The sequence below is a fragment of the Miscanthus floridulus genome, chromosome 5 (genome assembly GCF_019320115.1).
Source record: "Miscanthus floridulus cultivar M001 chromosome 5, ASM1932011v1, whole genome shotgun sequence".
Taxonomy (NCBI): Eukaryota; Viridiplantae; Streptophyta; class Magnoliopsida; order Poales; family Poaceae; genus Miscanthus; species Miscanthus floridulus.
Window position 1 is genome coordinate 120,658,871 of NC_089584.1, and position 21,106 is coordinate 120,679,976.

Genomic DNA, 21,106 nt, shown 5'->3' on the forward strand with positions numbered 1-21,106 from the left:
TACCAAAACGGGAAATTGCTCGGGGAGCATGAAATGACGCCCGTTTCCAGCCAAATTTAGTTCGTTTGACGCCAAATTTTTTTATGTGCTGCACGCTTAGACATAGGGTTAGTATGCAAGGAATCATTATCAAAATGATCTGAAGAATTGTCGTCCCCAAAATCATGTGAAGGATTTGTCAAAGTTGGAGGAAGGAGGAGAATTTCAGATCGTAATCGAGCACCGGCGTTTGGGTGGAGTTCGGCGAAGGGGAAGACTTGTTCATCGAAGACCACATCTCGGGAAATATAGACACGCCCTTCATTGACATCCAGACACTTGAACCCCTTGTGTATGTTACTGTATCCTAGGAAGACACAGCGTTTGGAGCGGAATTGCAACTTGCGAGCGTTATAAGGCCATAGATTCGGCTAGCATGCGCAGCCAAAAGTACGAAGAGAGGAGTAGTCTGGTGTTTGATGAAACAGGCGTTCAAGAGGAGTTTGGTTATTGATAATTTTACTAGGGAGGCAATTAATAAGATAGGTGACAGTGATGACAGCTTCATCCCAAAATTTTAAGGGCATAGAAGCATGGGCTAAAAGCGAGAGACCTACTTCAACAATATGGCGATGTTTGCGTTCAGCGAAGCCATTTTGTTGATGTGCATAAGGGCATGAGACATGATGCGAGATGCCAATGCGCTAAAAGAAGGCATTCAACTTTTGATATTCCCCTCCCTAGTCAGTTTGCATAGCGAGAATTTTTCTATCAAATTGGCGTTCAACCATAGCTTGGAATTCATGAAATTTTTGAAAAACTTTAGATTTATGATGAAGCAAATAAATCCATGTAAACTTGCTGAAATCATCAATGAAGCTAACGTAATAACTGTTTTTGCTAACAGAAGTGGGCGCAGGACCCCATACATTAGAAAACACAAGTTCTAAGGGACTCAATGAGATACTCGTGGATCTAGGATAGGGTAGCTGATGACTTTTGCCCTTTTGGCAAGCATCGTAAACAGTTTCTTTATTCAAATCGGCAACAAAGGGAATACTATTTTTGCTAAGGACTTGCTGCACGACTGCAAAAGAAGGGTGGCCGAGACGACTATGCCACCTGGACAAAGGAGACTTGACAGCCCAAACGCCCCTTTATTCGATGATGGCCTAGACTTCAACGGGTATAGGCCGCCTTCACATTCCCCTCTAAGGATGGTTTTCTTAGTCGCCTGGTCCTTAATCAAAAAATAGTTGGGATGATATTCAATAAAAGCATGGTTATCGGATGTAAGACGATGAACAGATGTAAGGCTTTTGTTAGGTTCAGGAACATAAAGAACATTGTTTAGGACGAGATTTTGATTTGGGGTACGAACAAAACTTCGACCAATTTGATTGATTCTCATACATGCGCCATTAGCAGCATGAACCTTGTCATTTCCATGGTACTTGTCCCTCATGGTGAGCTTCTCTAGCTCTCCCGTGATGTGGTCGATAGCACCAGTGTTGTTGTACCAGTTGGTGTCGATCCCATATGACGCAGAGGAGGCAGATCAGGATTGCTCTGGTGGACCGATGAAGGAAGCGTCAAAACACTTGAAGCAGCGGAGTCCGGTGTGGCCCTCTTTGCCGCAGAGCTGGTAGATGGGTTTATCGCCGTTGTAGTTCTACCGGGGGCGCCCGATGTTGTTGTTGTTGCCACGGTTGCGGCCGCGCCCGCGTCCTCAGCCACCACCGTCGCGGTTGAAACCGCCATGGCCTCCATGTGTAGCCGTGTTAGCAGATGAACCGGATCCACCGTGCAGGAGATCCATCCGTTGTTCCCAGCTCACTAGCTGGGTGTAGAGCTCGCCCAAAGATAGCGGCTCCGTGCGCGCCGCGACAACCGAGACAATCGGATTAAAATCCATGTCAAGTCCGGCTAGTACATAGGAGATGATCTCTTCATCTTCAAGACGTTTGCCGGCGGCCGCCATGTCGTCAGCAAGAGATTTCATCTTGTTGAAGTAGTTAGCGATTGTAGATGAGCCCTTCTGCGCTGTGGCCAACGTCATGTGTGTGTTGATGATACGGCCCTGAGACTAGGAAGCCGTCATCTCTGAGATCACTTTCCAGATCTCGACCGATGTGGCGCAATTGGAGACTTGCACCTGGATCTCCTTGGAGATATTGGAGAGTAGATAGTTAACAATCTGCTGGTCCTTCGCAACCCAAGTTTCATACTTAGGGTTGGGGATGAGCTCAGTCGGCTTGTCGGCCGCCTTGGGGATCTGCTTCACTGGCATCACAATGTCGGGCTCGAGATAGTGCGCTATCTGCGCACCGCGAAGAGCAGACAACACCTGGGCGCTCCATAGGGAAAATTTCCTTTGCCCAGCTTCTCGATGACGGGACAACCGATCAGAGAGAACGATTGTTGAAGCACGGAAGAGGAAGCCATCGAGAATATTGTGGACTAACCTAGCTCTGATATCATGTGAAAATGGTTGGAACGTGATGCCCTCTCAGGCTCACGGCTTCGTGTTAATATAGCCAGGAAGAGCCCCTGGCGTGGCGGTACAACTTGTACAAAAAGAAAAAGCTAACTACTTTGATAACTCTAGATTACATCACAAGATTACATCAATCAGGAGATACCTATCCTATCTAACCGAAGCCGTGACACTTGCCTTCACCCGCAATCCAAGCCTGAGCGCATAACCAATCTTCAGGAGATATCAATCAACCAGATATTGCGGTCATGTGATCCTATTGGATATTCTTAACACTAGGTTCCACCAATTGTAGTGGAGAAAAAAACCATCTTCAAAAGAGTACCTACTTGGCCCTCTTGATTTGTTGACTATCTAAATTCTCCCCTCTACAACCCATTCCTCGGGTCAAGGAGGGGCATCTCTACTTTTCTGTTTTATCGGTTTCCCACTTGCCATACTCGAGTCCACACCCCCTCCTTGCCATTTTCACACGTGGTACCACCTCACCTACCACTATGCTCTATTCCATGGCCGCCCTACCATTGCCTTGCCACCGGCCAAATTCGAGCTTCTATTTTTTATGGAAACATGAGGGGCGCGCCCCTACCGTGAATTTTATTAAAGAGTTTAAAGAGAGTACAAGTAGAGCAACTGGGCATGTTCGCTGGTTGGTTTCTGGGCTGGTTTGAGCTGGCTGGTGCTGGTTTATTGTGAGAGAAAAATACTGTTGGCTGGTTGGTTTGGGCTGGCTGAAACCAACAAGCGAACAGGCTGACTAAAGGGAGCAGCTCAAGAGACAAAGAGAGAGAAAATAATTCAAGCTAAAGAGATTAAACAAGATTGTTTAACTATTGACTAATAAAATGAAAGTAGGACTTTTGCGCGCGTAAGAAAAAGCGCGTACTTTGGCTTGAAGAATCTCTTAGCTTAAGCTAAGATGAGGTTATTCCTTGACTTCCAGATTGAGCTAAGGAAGGCTGCACTTGGTTGAAGATGAGGGTCTGCATTGCCTTCTCCGAGGCTCATTGCATGGTGCACGCCTCTCCCTGGCGATCACGCCGCCGGTGCGTCATTGACTGCCGCGCCGCACACTGCCAGGCACATGCGATGCGGTCGGTCCACTCTGGGCTCCCTCTGTTCGAGTCGCGGCCAGCCCTAGGGACGCGTGGGCCTGGTGCAGCTCCAGCTCACCGGTCTGCCCCTTGCTGCCGGCGTGGCGGGCACCAGCTGAATTGGCCGTGTTGTAAAACGAAGGCAGTATGTCAGAAAGATGCTGTCGTGAATAATGGAGCCAGTGTCCTTGTACACGGACATTTGAACTGCCATCTAGGGCCCAGTTTAGATGCAAATTTTTTTGCAAAATGAGCACTGTAGCATTTTCGTTGTTATTTGGTAATTAGTGTCCAATCATAGTCTAATTAGGCTTAAAAGATTCGTCTCGTGGATTTCGTCTAAACTGTGTAATTAGTTTTATTTTTTATTTATATTTAATGCTTCATGCATGCGTCTAAAGATTCGATGTGACGGGGAATCTTGAAAAATTTGGCAAAACGAAGTGGAACTAAACAGCGCTACTATTCATCAGGTCACATGTTTAGTCAATCTAAACGAAGTGGAACTAATTCCATGTTTAGATTGCAAAAAATTGTAACCCGATGAATAGTAGCACTTTCGTCTTATTTGGTAAATATTGTCCAATCATGGACCAACTAAGCTCAAAAGATTCATCTCGTGATTTCCAACTAAACTGTGCAATTAGTTATTTTTTTTACCTACATTTAATGCTCCATGCAAGTGGCTAAAAATTGATGTGACGGAGAGATAGTGAAAAAACTTGGAATTTGGAGGTGATCTAAACAAGGCCGGTTTGAAATGCGGGATTTTTTCCCGTTCATTTACTTTTTTATGTGAAAATGAATTAATTCCTGTGAAATTCCTGCGCAATTCCTACATTCCAAACAGGCCCTAGGCCATGTTTAGATTGTAAAAAATTTCAAACCGATAAATAGTAACACTTTCGTCTTATTTAGTAAATATTGTTCCATCGTGGACCAACTAAGCTCAAAAGATTCATCTCGTGATTTCGAACTAAACTGTGCAATTAGTTATTTTTTTTACCTACATTTAATGCTCCATGCAAGCAGCTAAAAATTGATGTAATGGAGAGAGAGTAAAAAAACTTGGAATTTGGAGGTGATCTATACAAGGCCCTAATTAATAGATGGGTAGCAGGCCTAACAACTAACAAAGCTCCTTTCGTCTTAATGAAATATGGGTCCAATCCCGCCCGCGAGAAAAAACCCTGCTGGAACGGACACTAATTTGCAGCCTCTTGACATGGTAATTGAAGCAAGAACTTTTTTTTGGCTGTCCCATCTTCAGATAACTAATGATCACTGCCTTCTGGACGATCTGGAATACTAGGAATGGAGTAATTTTTTACAATGAAACTTTCAGCATCAGCAGATGGAAGTGCAGATTCAAGGATGAGCTTGGTCTGATGTCCAAATTGGTTTGACAACTGAGATCCACAAAACTACAAAAGCAAGAGGTCCAAGCATTGTGCTTACAATTTTGTGAAGTTCATGGAATATTGGAAAAGCACCTGACAGTGCGGTCAAAGAACCAATGGAAATCACAAAGATGGCTAAAATGAAATACCAATACTTCATAGCTGAATAAATTCAGAACTACACCATTTCAGGAATGTCTGATATAACCCATGGTTAACTAAATCCAAGCATCACCATTGCAGTTTATCACTTTGATTTTTTGTAATAGGCATTTGTTGTTTATCAGCTCTATTTTTGGATATCCTCTTATGTTTCCACTTTACAAAAATACATCTGTTCCTCTTAGAAACTGTAGTATTGCACATCGACGACCTTTCGGTATTTCGGCATTAGTTCAACCCATAATCATATTTAGAACTGTAAAGTGGCATTTCACCTGTCAGAAGGGTAGAACTCTGTTGAACTGAATCCCTGGCGCTCAGAACGAGTTCATTTCAAGGCAATATGCCCTTCTCTTGAGAAGCACCTTTGCAGCAGTTCGATATGGCTCCTCAAAGGCCTCTGAAATCCAGCATGTACCAACAGGACCTGCAGCACCAACCCCTTGACCCTCCCTCAAGGCATCCTCGCTTGGTCTGATCGCCACCAGTGTCGCGCCCTTGAGCAGCGTTCCCCCAGGCAGCTCAATGAGCGGTGCATAGTGCAGACGCATACTGAGTGCCGGCATGAGTGTGCGGTGCGAGCTCCCTGACGGAGAGACGGGCCGCATCCGCAGTTCCTGCATCTGCCTCCTGTCCATGGTGAGCACCCCTTGCCCGTCGGCATCTGTCAGGTCCAAGCTCTCCAGCGTTTCGTGATTACAGATAATCGGGTGCAGCAAGTAATGCCTCGCCGACGCAGCAATCAGGGAGCTGATGGTCCAGACAACGCGAAGCTTGAGCCCTCCATTTGTGTAGAGAGAATCAGGCAGGCTCCCCGGCTCTTCAGTCTCCCTACTGGTATCGGGAGCGGTGGCCGCGCTGTCGGCCGCAGCAGTTTCCGCCTGGGTGGACCCTGTGGGCGGCTTGGACGAGACCGACGAGGCGCCGAGGATGATGCAGCTGCCGAGGGTGGAGCCGAAGTCGGCCTTCCACTTAAGGAGCACGCCGTCGTCAATGCCGAGCTCGCCCGTGGGCAGCTCGATGTGGAGGCGCCGCAGCTCCTTGAAGGAGCGGAGCACCTCGGAGGGTGAGTGGTGGGAGACGTCCGCGACGGGCGCGGGCGGGGAAGCGGGCAGTGGCGGCTCGGAGCGCCGGGAGACGGCTGCTGCGGCGGGGGAGAGGATCTGGCCGAGCGCGTGGATGGGCCTGGCGATGCCGCCGAGCAGGACGCGCGCGAGCGAGCCGCGCCCGCGCGCGGCGGGGGCCGGCGCCTGGTGCGGCGGGGAGCCCGGTGCGGCGCCGGCGGAGGAGAAGGAAGAGGAGGGCGGCGGGTCGTCGGGGATGACGCAGTCGACGCGGACGAAGACGGAGTCGACGAGCGGCACGAGCGCGTGGAAGCGGCGCGAGACGAGGGCGCAGCGGCCGAGCGCCTTGACGTCGCCGATGCGGTTGAGGACGTCGAGCAGCACCGCGTCGTGGAGCCGCTCGAACTGGTCCGCGGCCTCGAACCCGCCGCACGGGCACCCCACCTCCTCCTCCAGCTGCTGCTGCTGCCGCCGCCGCGGCGCCGCCTCCATCCCACGCAGGCTGCAGGCACACAGATCAGGATCGGGGAGAGGCGTCGGCGCGGGGCGGCGTGTGGCGAGAGCCGGTCGGCCTCGGGGCTACCTTCTTGATGGATTTGATTGGATTCCCCTGCAGTGGATCGCTCGCTGCGCTGGTAGGAGTAGTCCGTAGTCGGCACGCACCGCACGGCACAAGCTCACGGGTCACGGCTGATGCGACTGCGACTCCAGCGAGTGTGAGAGGGGGTCACGGGGAACGGGGATCGGCGGCAGGCTCGTGTCTTGTGTGTGCGGGCGAGGATGAGGTGTCAGCCGCGGACTGGGGAGTGGGGGTCCGGGTCAGGATCAGGGTCACGGCGGTGTCCCAGCGTGGTGGTGTGGTGTGGTTTCTGGTGTGGCGCAGGCTGCTGCGCTGGGACTGGGTCATTGGGACGTTGCGACTGCGAGCGAGGCATCCAAGCAACGGCCAACGGGGACGTCTCAGCGCGCTCTGCGGATTCCACTGGAAAGATCCTGCCGCCGGCATGTGGCTGAAACCCTGAACCTGAAAGAGGCCGTCGCTCTCCGCGGCGAAATTCCCGGAATACCCGATGGGATAGGATACGTTGGATTGGCTGGCAGCTGACCTGGGCTAGAGCAGAAACATCGCGTTCGCGTTCGCGTTCGCATCCGCATCCGCATCCGCACCCGCACCCGCACCCGCACCCGCATCGCTGTGGGTGGCGTGGGAGCGAGGGAAACCTGATAGAGATTGGTCGCTCTCACCCAGGGTCAGGGCAGTGCGCGCGCGCCTCGCGCTGTGCGGGCCTGTGCCCGTGCGTGCCGATGATAGCGGCGGGAGGCACCTGTCCCCCCGCACGAGCCGTCCGATCCTCGTTCCTCAACGCCGACGGGTCGGACGGACCTCAGGTGCTTTGACTTTGCAGGACACTAGTGGGAGGGAGGGATCTTAGCGCATGTTTGAAACGCAGGAATTTCATAGGAATCACACATGAATTTACAGGAATCAATTCAATTTCATATGAAAAACGCAGGAATGAAGAAAAATCCCGCATTCCAAACAGACCCTTACGAAAGAGCTGATTAAACAAATCTAGTTTGTTGTCAGAGCACCAACTGGTTGGATGAGATGAGATGAGCGAGCAGAACAGAACAGATCGCAGATGAGATGCAAGCCCAAGTAGGAGAAGTATTCAACTCTGCTCAAGTGCCAGCACTCAGCACTAGGCAGTAGGCGTAAGGAATGTGATAAGGCGATAAGCCATAACTGAAAGCGTCGTTGACTAATTTAGTATGAGAGAAAAATACTGTTTGTGGACTGAAAAAGTATGACATAAGCTCAAACATACAAAGGCGTAAACTAGTTCGCCGCCTGCAAAACCGACGCAGCAGCGTAGCCCAGAACGAAACGACGTGGAAGGAAGACCATCACGACCTGCACGAGGGCCTGCCAGCTGGGAACTGCTCCGTGCTCCGCATGTGCAAGGACACGAGGGGACAGACCACCGAGGCAAGGACAAGACAAACAGGGCGTCATTTCGCGAGGGGTGTGGAGATGGGGAATTGGGATTGTGGAAATGATTGGTTTACGCTTTCCAGGGAGTGTCATCATCGACGCAAACTTCGCTCTCAAGCGACTGCTCAAGGGCAAAAGTGGCCTCCTTTTCCTCAGGTAATCTAGTGCACCACCATGAGCCATGATCATGCCTCACTCGAATGCGTCCTGGTTGATTGCGTAACCATCCTTGCGTTCCCGCTATCTGATGCAATCATCGGCGATCCGTTCCAAATTATAGTTCCTTCGTAGCAAGCAACCCACACCACGCCGAGGGGATTTCCGCACTTATCCTTCCTCGCAGTTCCTAGATTCTTAGTTGGGCCAACATGTTTGGCGTCCAAACACGTTTTGGGCCTTGCTCGCTCTAAAGAAACTATTGGGCCTTCTTTACTCTCACACCGACGAGCCAACCCAGTTGAGTCACCTGGATCTGGATCCAATGTAACAGAATTACCAGCACATAAGAGGCGCGCCAGGCGTTCTTCAAAACCATGGTAAACTCGGAATCCCCTTTCTTCTCGTACGTACTGCTCACGAATTTGGTGGGCTTAAGACAACTTCGTTTGGTTCCTTGTGTTGATCTACGCTAGCCAGAGGAGACGAGGAGCCAGATCAACGAGTGGATCGCGAGCACGACGGCCGGCCGGATCAAGGACCTTTTTCCCACGGGCTACCTCCACCGTGGGACGCCGGCGATGCTTGCCAACGCACTCTACTTCAAGGGCGTGTGGGAGCGCAAGTTCGACGCCTACCTGACGCGGGACGAAGCCCTTTTCCTGCACGACGGTTGCGTCGTCCGCGTGCCGTTCATGTCGAGCACCAGCAAGCAGTGCATCGCCTGCTGGCCCGGCTACAAGCTCGTGAGGCTTCGCTACGCGCAACAAGGCCACGGCGAGCATCGGGTGTTCTCGATGTACATCTACCTTCCAGACTCCCACGACGGACTGCCGACGCTGCTGCACAAGCTGAGCGCCGACCTGGCGCTGCTCGAGAGCTCTAGAACTTTGACGGACGAGGTCCCCATGCACGCGTTCAGGGTTCCCAGGTTCACCGTCGCGTACAAGACGAACGCGAGGGAGATGCTGCTGGACCTCGGACTGCTCCTACCCTTCGATGGCGACATAGTGGAGGTGGGGCGTCGGAGCCGCTCGTCGTGTCCGATGTCTACCATGAGTCCTTCGTGGAGGTGAACGAGGAAGGGACCGAGGCAGCCTCCGCGACCGCTGTCGCTATGCGCTTCGGGTGCGCGCTCCTGGAGGCGCCGGTGGACTTCGTCGCCGACCACCCATTCATGTTCTTGATCAAGGAGGAACTCAGCGGCGTGGTGGTTTTTGCTAGACAAGTGATCGACCCATCGATTCCTCAGTAATTTTAGATGAGTGATACTTCTTTGAGTGAATATAATAACGATATGAAAGCGGTTAGTACTTATTGTTGGAATGATCTTGGCTTAGTCGAAGACTGACTGAGTCATTAGGGACTAATAGTCCATTAACAGTGCCCTAATCGGGGCCCATGCCCTAATAACCGACTAATGGGCCTGGTCCCAGGCCAAACCGAGCTATATAAGATGGAGGCATCTCTGTGATTAGTGATGATGGGAATTAGTCCTAATTAACCTAAGACCTACTGATCAAGGTGAGCTTGGGAGTGGTCCTAAAGACCTGTATCCAGCCGTCAGCCACCCTGTGCCGACATCTCTCTCGTCCTCGTCACCGACGCCCACTGGAGAAGGAGATCTACGTCATGCCTGCTACTCGAGCAGGCACGCGGACTTCAACGGCTCTAATGAGCACATCCGATTCAATTAAGTCTAATTAATTACTAAGTGTGGAGTAGGTGTTCATCGGATTAGGCTAATTAAGATCCTATGAATCATAAGTTCTAACATTTGGTATCAAGAGATGGTTTAGCCTAAACGATGAACCTTAATCTTAGACCTAAGTTTTAATTAAACCGATTGATTAAGTTTAAGATCGAAGTGCCACCCTTCGGTCGTTTCAAGCTAGGGTTTCGGATAAGCAATAAGAAGGAGGGGATTCAAATCAAATTAGTTCATAGAACCCAAATTAAAGTTCCTCAGATCCCCTCAAATCTTGAAACCCAAGAATTGGATTCTCCAAAGTTAAATCTCCAGTTGCAAATTCCTAACCTTAAGATCATTGGAAGGGCCACCATGCTTACCTAAGGCGCCATCGCCGGGTCTCCTGCGTGGGCTCGCCGCCGGCAAAGTAAGGTCCGTGTGTCGCCTAGTTCTTCTCCTGTGCATGCGCGCGCGCCAGCTAAGGGTGCCGACCGAGGGGCCAATCGATGGTGCCGTGTGTGGCTCGGCCGCACCTGTGCGCCGGCGAGTGGTGCCCCGGTGGTGCCACCTCTTCTCCGCTTCTTCTTCTCTAGCGTCGGTCCGCCCGGCGACTGACTGCTATCGCATCCAGTTTTCCAAAGAATACCAAGCGCTAACTATATGTGTGCCCAAAATGTCCACACGACACATATAGCGACAAATATGGAGAATATCAAGGACAATGCTTTATTATATATCGAAACATAGTTACATCAAGACTTACATCTATTACAAAGCATAGCGAAAACTATTCTATATCTTCTATTCGGGACTCCATACTCCACAGGGACAGTTAACTGGGGAGCAGTCGCCTAGTACTCTTGGAACTCCTTTGGTAAACTCGTCACTTGAACCACCATCTGGTACCCATCCAGAATTTTTTATCGATTGTAAAGCAAGTGGGAGCATACCATAATAAACAAGTATAACATGAGGGGATGCAAGAGTCAAGGCTGGACACGGCTAAACCGCGGTAAGAATTTTTAGTTGGTCATATTTTATTTATTAAACCTATGTTGCTAGGTATGCTTAAGCTCCCAAGGTGAAAGTATAACTAACATCAAGATTAATCATCACTCAAACCATCCATAGAACCATCTATCTCAAAAAGGATCTAGGTCGCTCGTTGCCGAGAGCACGGCTGATATATCAGTTTAGTGTGTACATCTTTACCCACGAGTCATGATTACCCTTTGCCCGAGGTGATCAGCCTCTTTTACTCACTTCCAAGGTAAGTTGGCAGGGATCACTACGTAGCATTTCACTGGTTGTTCTAATAAGTAGCAGCAGCTAAGGTTTCAGATTGACCAGGCGATATAGATGCTCTCCTCCGAAGGTGGCACACTTATGACTGCAGCCTAGCACACACCGTGGCAGGACAAGAGCTATACCCGAGCTGGCACCCCCTCTTGCCCTTTCGATAAGCTGCTGACGAGCTAGAATAGATTAGGATACTAGGCTAAGACCAGAGCCATGTAGTACTCGTGGTTGTACTGTAAGTCCTGGGTGGCTGCTTTAAGATTCAGTCCTTACGGAGGATAAACTAGAGCACGCAAAAAGGCTCAATGTTCTAGCCCCCTTCTATCCATGTTGCTAAAAAGCTCATTTTAATCTATAGTTGCATATATCATTAATCAATATTATAGATCATTATAGTTGGTGATAGCAAACTAAGCTAGTCTACCCATATGCAAAACCCATAGGTAACAAGGATATAAGATATCAAAAGTATACTAGGTAAGGTCTTTAATGTTTCATCATATTAGACACATGCACATGAATGGTGAATATATGGTTATTAGGTAACAAGGGTACTCATGTTACACTTGCCTTCCAAAGCGTGCCATCCAACTTTCCAACTCTTCTGGATCATTCTTGCTTAGCTCCACTTCTAACGATAGCATCATCAAGTACAAGCATGTTAAGCAAACCTAGAAATAGTACACCAAGCATTATAAATCAAGATGTGTCGGGTTCATAAACCCAGGGCCCCTAATGGACTTGCTTCCCAGCAAAAAGCTCGGCCCCAGCAAACAACATTGCGGACGACGTGCAACTCCTGGGCCGGCCTAGATACCTAACGACAGGTCGGAAGAGTGATCCAGTCTCCGACCGGGAGGCCTAGCCAAGGAGGGGCGATGCTCGCTTCTGACTCCGACCCTTCTCTCTAACAGGGAGGCCTGGCCAAGGAGGGGCGATGCTCGCTTCTGACTCCGACCCGCCTCTCTGACTAGGAGGCCTGGCCAAGGAAGGGCAACGCTCGCTTCCGACTCTGACCCGCTTCTTCGACTAGGAGTACACCGAACCTCTGCTTATAGCTCTTCTCCGACCGATGCGGTCAGAGCCGACCGGGAAATGACCGAATGGGGACGCCCGCTCGGTAAGGACCCAAAGAATCTGACGGAGCAAGTAAGGCAGGGCTCTCAAGTCAACCGCAATACCAAGGACCGTACCCTGCACACCTGCAGGACAGTACTATCAGGTCATGTCAGAAGGGTGCTCCGCAACCTTCTAGACGTGTAAGAACATGAAAGTGTTATGGGCGCCGACATTTGTCCTACAGTATGGTAGGCGCCGACATTAGCCATACCAGAAGAACACGATGGAGCCTACCACATGCATCTAGGCGTCAACAGTATTGTAGGCGCCGACAAACCGCCTTGTACCCGACGACATGGGCAATAAGACTAGGTAGCACACACACTCTCTCTCTTGTAAAGCTGTCCCCTTTATCTATAAAAGGGGATGCGCTCTCTCCAAAAGGAGGACGATTGATTCACATACTTGATTCCGATTCTCTCTGCTTGGCTCTAGAACTCTAAAGCTAGACAGAGCATACGTTCAAACACTTAGCGCATGTTGGAGCTCCCGTCACTCTTGGCCCTTTGGTCCAGAGTCCGACCGGACCTCTGATACCCCCCATCTTATTCCCACTTGTTTGTAACCCCACACCAAACTTCAAGCACCTGGGCTCAGGAATAAAGTCACCGACCGACTCAAACTAGACGTAGGGCACATTGCCTGAACTAGTATAAACCCTGTGTCATTGAGTGCTAGACCACATCCGATCACAACGTACGACAAAACGACAAATATTTACTAGTTGGTCACTTTTCGCACTGACAAGATGCATGCTAAACAAACCTAGAAACAGTACACCAAGCATTATAAATCAAGATATAAAGGTTTTAAAACACGTAGGCTTGTAGCTACGAACATATGAGCGCAAAGACTACTAGAAACGAAGCTACGGTTTAAAAGTCATGAAAGTTCAAAGGTAGAAGTTGCAAAGTTTGATAAATGATAGGAATAGAATAGACATGATGTATGTGGGCTAACTTGAAAGATTTAGAGAGCATGTGGATTTATAGATGAAGGGTAAATGATCAAAGAATTTGTATACAAGATGGACCAGACATTATGAGAATGAATTAAGCATACGAAGATTTAAGAGCTAGATCACACGAGATGACTATGAAAGCTTGATTAGAGAGAACATATAGATGGCAATAACTATGCAAGAGTGAGATGGTACAGTGAGATACTATCAAGAATATTTGTCTTTGGTCAAAGAAAATGAAACAGGGACAATGGTGGTGGTTGGCATAGTTGAAATTTACCAATAGCGAGATGACCATATATTGATACGAGGCGAAAAGTGAAGCTGAACATTTAGATCATGTTTTGCAAACTCATATGAAGATTATCTTTTCGATTTGTGAAGGGACACTTGGGAACATATATGAACAACCAATGCGCTGAGGTGGATGCTAGATCAATGAGGGACACAGTTACAACAATGTGTACACCGACTGGACATGCCCGTGCAGCGGGTAGCGGTGGTTGTGGCCATCAGAAGGAAGGGTCATGCTGAACTTATGGTAAGGATATCTTGTGGGATTGTGTAAAACTACCCTATGAATGTTCAAGCCAAAGGGCTCATCAATTCGAAGTCCGGTTTAGAGGAGAATGCAATGAAACATTGGTGCATCCAGAACATGCACATAAGCGCGCAACGGAGTTTACGATCACAAGGATCATGGTCAAAGCAGAACCAATTGGCAATCTATTTTGTGGGGATGTTGAGCATTGTATGGAGTATGTGTTGGAAAAAGGGCATGCCATTTTGAGTGTTGGTTAGCTAGGGAATGCGATTGCAAAACAGGGTGGTATGGCTGTTTGGACAGCGAGGGAAACGAATGTTGCGGCCTCAATATCTTGGCCATCATGGCATGAATGACCGAACCAATTTTCAGAGGCATACTCAAGGATATGAAAAACATTCGGGTCAAAGGGACTGACCACTGGAGTAGCGAAACAGCGGGAACATGTATGCCAACCTACAGCAGTGTGGTTGCGAGGCATAGGGTAGCAAGCGCGACGACATCAATAACTTTGGCATCATGGCTCCTATGACCAAACTGATTTGCAGAGGTATGTGCAACTTCAAGAAATACATCATGATCAAAGGGTTTGATTACCTAGATCACTGGGAACGCGAACGCTAACCGGCAGCAGCGCCGCTGTGATACAACAGGGGCAGCAAGAACAAAAGTGATGATATCTCTCTCGACTTGGTCTTTCTGGCAATGAATTTTTGCGGAGACATGTGCAAGTACATGAGGAATTTTCTAGTCAAAGGATTTATCACAAAACTCAATGGATCAGTGGGGAGCGCCATTGCCATCAGCTGTAGCACAGCTGGACGAGGGGACAACAACACGTATCGTGGGCAAACCTCACCAGAACTCGATGGATCTCAAAGTATAGGCTATGAATTGCTACGTGATAAGGTAAAATAGATATGTGAGAGGCAAAGGGGGTCCCACTTGGGTTTAGTGGCAGCCGATGCACGATCAACAACAGCTAGTGGCGACGATGGACGGCGGCACAACCTTTGTACGTGGGCGGCGGATGTGGCAGTGCTGCAGGCTTGAGGATACAGCAAGGCATGCTAGGGAAACATCCTCATGGTGATGTGGTGCTACAGCAGTGCACGAGTTGATGCTTGATGGGGATGATACCGTTGCAAAGATTGCCGGTGCCACAATTCATATACTCCGCGTCCACAAAAAGTTGGGCAGCGAGGGATCGATTTGGGGACGTCCTGTGGTACATGAGGAGATCAATAGAGGTATGAGGATCAGGAGATGGAACACGCAGTGAGAGAGGGAAGGGAGGGTCGGCTTACTGCAGCAGAGGAGATCATCATCCTTCATCCAAATTGTGCTGCATTGTTCTTGATGGAGATTGCAGCGGCAAATCAGAATCATAGCTGCAGGAGCCCTCCGTTTTGGTTGAGTAAGTGGAGAGGGATGATGGGAAGAAGTAGTGGGAAGCCATGGGTAGAGCCTCATTGTTCTTCATGTGCAACAGAGAGGGGGCTGAACCATGGATGGGATCATGGGAGATGTGGGGGGTATGACCTCGGATACCCACGGCAGACCACATGGGCTACGCCCTCAGGGGCGGCCCAGCCCACATGACAAAGCCTTGCGGGGCACGACTCTGGTCGGCGCCTTCTACAAGGCATCTGGAAGATATCCTGATACTACGAGATCTGTTAGGATATGTATGATCTCAAGATTCCTGTAATCAGTTATTACTTTCCGGTTATCTCTCAGATCTAACCGACTTGTAACCCTGCTCCCCGGACTATATAAGGCGGGCAGGGACCCCCTCCAAACTCACGCAATATCATACGATAGCTAATACAAACCAACAGACCACAGGAGTAGGGTATTACGTCATACTGACGGCCTGAACCTATCTAACTCGTGTGTCTCTGTTGCCTTCTTGTTCTTGATCTCACGCTCCCCTACCGATCAATCTACCTTCATGAGATACCCCTCGGAGGACTACCGATGGTATTCTGTCGACAGTTGGCGCGCCAGGTAGGGGTGTGCGTGTTGTTTCCTTGTCGAACAAGATGGTTTTTTCAGTAGGCTCTTCGTCCCTTCCATAGCCTAGCCAGATCTTCACGATTAGATCCATCTCGTGGGTCATCAATGCTGACGGAGTCGGAGAGCTCCTCGAGCTGGTGTAGATCGGTTCCACGCCGACCACCCCTGCACCCACAACTGCAGATCCGATCTTGGAACCACTTCTAAGGTCACCTTCATCAACGACCCGCCGCTTGCTTCCTCGCTACTGGAGGAGGCAGGTCAACAATGACGATCTGATCGAATCCATCGATCGGATCGGTCTGAAGCTCGCCGATTGCCTCTCCGTCGCCGAATCGGCCCTGGACACTTTGGTTCAGCGCCAACCACCCTTCGATCCAAATCTATCGGAGGCTACCCAGAAAACTGCAGGAGTTGTGGCTCTGCCCTTCGGGCTCACCAATGTCGCCGCTACTTACCAAGACGCCCTGAGGGGAAAATTCACCGACCAGGTGGGAGACACCCATCCGCTCACCGACCAGCTCGCCGTCCAGCCTCCGCCAGCCGTCAACATGCTACACATAGGCCGGTGCCCTAGAGCGTCCCTCCAGACCATCCTGGAGGAAAATCTAGACTCTGAGTCTCAGGGCTCTACAGAGACCCTCGCGGAAACCTTCACCGAGCAACTCCTTCTCCCACCCTTCCGAGGTGGCGCGATCTTCAATGTCAGTGTCGACAGCCCTCCTCGGAACGGTGAAACCGAGGAGGAACGTGTCGCTCGTGAGAACCAGAACGTCAACCGCGCGCAACGCCGAGAAAATGAGGCAGCTATTGCGAGGGCTGAGGTTGCTTGAAATAATCGGCTCGACTCACAAGGAAGGCCACTCCCGCTCCATTGTGACCTCGATGAAGAGTTTCTCCACGTTGATTGCCACGACGTCTTCAAGACTCCTAGCGCAAATCTAGCAGTGGCCACCAACGAACTCGCCCGCCTCCCGCAGACGCTCGAGCTCGCCAAGGTCGCCGCCATGCTTAAAGCGGCACACTGTCAGGTTAATGAGATTCGCGAGGATCAGAGACCTTCGTGCTCCACAAGCACGATTCACCGATTAGCTACGCCGAGATCCAATTGCCGCCCCAGTCAAAGCTGTTTCGCTGACCAGTCACTGCCTCTCTAGGGGGGAGCCGAGGGACACCACACAGAATACCATCGCCAACACGACTAGGAGGTCGAACAGGACGCTCGAGTGCACCTCAGCAACCTCCGGGATGCACGACGGCGTATCGAGCAATGTCGCTTCGGTCACCATGAAGACGAAGTACGCCGCCACCAGGAGTATGAACAGGAGTACAGAAACCCAGACTCATCTCTCAAGCAAATCGATGCCGGCAACGCTACAGCCGACGCTGACCACAACCTCGAAGGGCCCCCAGCATTTACGAGGGCGCTGCAAACACTTCAATGGCCCCGTGGTTTCAAAATCACTAGGGTCCAGCCCTATGAGGGAAGGATGAATCCAACACAGTGGCTATAGGCTTACGCCACCGCTGTCCGCGCCGTCGGAGGAGACACCAGTAGCCTTGCCACAGACTCCATCGGATCCTGGGAAGAGCTAAAAAAGTCTTCACCGACAGTTATATGGCTACATGTACTCGGCCGGGCACCAAGTATGATCTCAACCGCATCAATCAGAAGCCATCCGAGCTCCTCCACAACTACATTCTATGCTTTTCCAAGATGAGGAATTCTATTCCCAACATCACGGAAGCTGAGGTCATCACCGCCTTCACCCGAGGACTCAACCATCGTGAGCTTCGCTCCAAGTTCAACCGCAAGCCACCCACAGGCATTGGCGAGATGATCACTACTACCAACCAGTACGCCGATGCCGAGGAAGCTGAGGTGCGCTTCAACGAGGATGCGGGCACCCATCGCCCACCTCGCCACTACGACGATTGCCCCGACGACTGACGCCACAATGACCACCGCTTCAACGACCGTAGTTACCATCGTGACAGTGGCCATGATCAAACAGAAGGACCAAAGCCTGGCCAAAATCACCGCCGCCAGCCAGACCACATTGTCGCTGCTGTCAGTCAACCTCACGCCAAGCGCAACTACGACGAACAGTACCAAAAGATCCTCGATGGCTCATGCCCTCTTCACAAGAACACCAAACACAAGATGAAGAACTGCCTCGGCTTGGCGAAGGAGTTTCAGGACAAAAAGCTAGAAGACGACGCCAATGATGGAGCCGAAGACCGCCGACCACTGGGGGCAACAAAAATGCTTTCTAGGACCACGACAAGGTGGTCGCCACCATCTTTGGGGGCCTCGCCTCCATCGAGAGCAGAAGAGAACGGAAGCTCGCCGCACGGCGGGTGCTCTCCATCACTACGGAAGATGCCACCGCCAACCCCAGTTATTGCCTGTGGTCTGAGATACCCATCACCTTTAGTAGGGCCGATCAGTGGGCGGACATCCCCTACATAGGGCATTTCCCCCTCGTCCTCGATGCAACCGTGCAGAAGGTGCTTTTCAGAAAGGTGCTCGTTAACGGTGGGAGCGCTCTGAATCTCCTCTTCGCCGGAGCCCTAAAGGAGCTAGGCCTCGGGTTATCAGATCTCACACCCTCCGACTCCTCCTTTTGGGGTGTGGTACCTGGCAGGGCCTCCAAACTGCTTGGAGAGATCACCCTCCCAGTATAGTTCGGCACGGTGAGCAACTACCGCGTCGAACACATCAAGTTCTACGTCGCCGACTTCAAGACCGCCTACCACGCCATACTTGGTCAGCCAGCTCTGGCCAAGTTCATGGCTGTACCACACTATGCGTATCTAGTGCTGAAGATGCCTTCACCTACAGGGGTTCTGGCCCTATGGGCCAACCTCTCCATCGCCTATGCCTGCGAGACAGAGAGTCTCGCTCTCACCGAAGCCACCGACCTCTCCATCCAGATGGCCAGCGTGGTCACCGAAGCCAAGACATTGCACGCCAAAGACATGGAGATCCCAGAGCTGGAGCCCCGCCGTGCCTCTGCCAAGTCCAAGGAAATAAAGGAGGTCGGCCTCAGCCTCGACGACCCCTCCAAGACCATGAAGATTGGGGCTCACCTTGACCCCAAATAGGAAAGCACGCTCATCTCCTTCCTACATGCCAACACCGATGTGTTTGCTTAGAAACCTACAGACATGCCAGGGGTACCACAGGAGAAGATCGAGCACTCCTTAAATGTCTCGCCGACCGCCAAACCGATCAAGCAGAAACTCCGCCGATTCATGCCAGACAAGGAGGCTATTAGGGTAGAAATAAAATGACTCTTAGCTTCCAGATTTATAAAAAAGTGTATCATCCCGAGTGGTTAGCAAACCCTGTTCTCATTCGAAAAAATAATAAAGAATGGAGAATGTGCGTTGATTATGTTGATCTTAACAAACACTGCCCTAAAGACCCCTTCGGTTTGCCTCGGATAGACGAGGTTGTAGACTCCACCGCCGGTTGCGAACTGCTCTCCTTCCTTGACTATTACTCCGGCTATCACCAGATCTCCCTCAAGGAAGAAGACTAGATCAGGACGTCATTCATCACACCCTTCGGTGCATACTGCTACACCACTATGTCCTTCGGTCTCAAGAACGTCGGGGTGACCTATCAAAGGGCTATCCAGATGTGCCTTAATCAACCAATTGGCCGCAACGTCGAAGCTTACATCGATGATGTGGTCGTCAAGTATAGGACCGCCGACAATCTTATCATCGACCTCGAAGAAACGTTCGCCAGCCTTAAAAAGTACCGATGGAAGTTGAACCCTTCAAAGTGCATCTTTGGAGTTCTGTCTGGTATACTGCTAGGCTACATCATCAGCGCTCGTGACATCGAACCCAACCCTGACAAGGTCTCCGCCATCACCAACATGAAACGACCAACATGCGTCAAGGATATACAGAAACTTATAGGCTACAAGGCTGCTTTAAGCCGCTTCATATCACACCTCGGCGAAAAAGGGCTACCGTTCTTCAAACTCCTCAAGGCCTCCGAGCGCTTTTCCTGGTCGAAGGAGGCAGATACAGCTTTCGAGCAGCTCAAGGTGTTCCTAACAAAGCCTCCGATCATGACAGCACCATGGCCAGACAAAACTCTCCTGATCTACATCACCGCTACTTCCCGAGTCGTCAGCATAGCCATCATGGTCGAACGCAAGGAGGCCAGGCACGCCTATAAGGTGCAACATCTAGTATACTTCATCAGCGAGGTCCTTAACGAGCCCAAAACTCGCTATCCTTAGGTCCAAAAGCTGCTATACGCCATCTTGATTACATCGCGTAAGCTCCGCCACTACTTCGAGTATTACAAGATCACTGTGGTCACCGAGTTCCCTCTGGGGGACATCCTCCATAACAAAGAAGCCAACGGCCGTATCATCAAGTGGGTTGTTGAGCTCGGCACTTATTCAATCAAATTTAGAAGCAGGCATACGATCAAGTCTAAGGCGCTTGCTGATTTTATCGCTGAGTGGACTGAGATCCAAGAGCCCATCGCTGCCACCTGCCCTGAGCACCGGGTGATGTACTTTGACGGTGCCCTTAACATCAACGGTGCTGGTGTGGGCATTCTGTTCATTATGCCGACCAAGGATAAGCTCTGATACGTTCTCTGGATACACTTTCCGGTATCCAACAACGCCGTCGAATATGAAGCATGTCGCCACGGACTCCATATAGCCGTTGAGCCTGGCGTCAAATGCCTCATGGTATACGGGGACTCTGCGCTGGTCATCAACTAGCTTAACAAAGATTGGTCTTGCTCTAGCAAGAAGATGGATGCATATTGCGCCGAAATCAGGAAACTTGAAGGAAAATTTTACGGCATCGAGTACCACCACGTGGTACGCGACCAAAATCAGCTCGCTGACCACTTATCCAAGTTGGGCTCTTGTCACGCCGTGATCTCGATAGGGGTCTTCGTTCAAGATCTCCTGGCGCCATCCATTAAGGAAGATAAGGAAGTTCCCCCCGCCGGGCAGCTGGTACTATCGGTACCTTCGCCGGCCGCCGATTGGAGGGAACAATTCATCAAGTACCTCACCAGCACCGAAGTACCCACCAAGACTAAAATCGAACGCCTAATTCGTCATAGCAAGCATTAC

At 50.5% G+C, this 21,106-nt stretch overlaps 1 protein-coding gene, 1 non-coding gene and 1 pseudogene across 2 annotated transcripts; 1 reads left to right on the forward strand and 2 right to left on the reverse strand.

The window, feature by feature from the left end:
• Positions 1 to 1,805: 1,805 nt before the first annotated feature.
• LOC136455748 (small nucleolar RNA Z247) lies at positions 1,806 to 1,942 on the reverse strand. Its single transcript, XR_010759221.1, has one exon. It is a non-coding gene; the product is annotated as a small nucleolar RNA Z247 (small nucleolar RNA).
• Positions 1,943 to 4,646: 2,704 nt separating this feature from the next.
• On the reverse strand, positions 4,647 to 7,036 carry LOC136453317 (F-box protein At4g18380-like). Its single transcript, XM_066453888.1, has one exon. The coding sequence runs from the start codon at positions 6,686 to 6,688 to the stop codon at positions 5,450 to 5,452; it is 1,239 nt and encodes a 412-aa protein (XP_066309985.1). The 5' UTR covers positions 6,689 to 7,036; the 3' UTR covers positions 4,647 to 5,449.
• Positions 7,037 to 8,231: 1,195 nt separating this feature from the next.
• Positions 8,232 to 9,603, forward strand: LOC136455241 (serpin-Z1-like; annotated as a pseudogene).
• Positions 9,604 to 21,106: the final 11,503 nt, after the last annotated feature.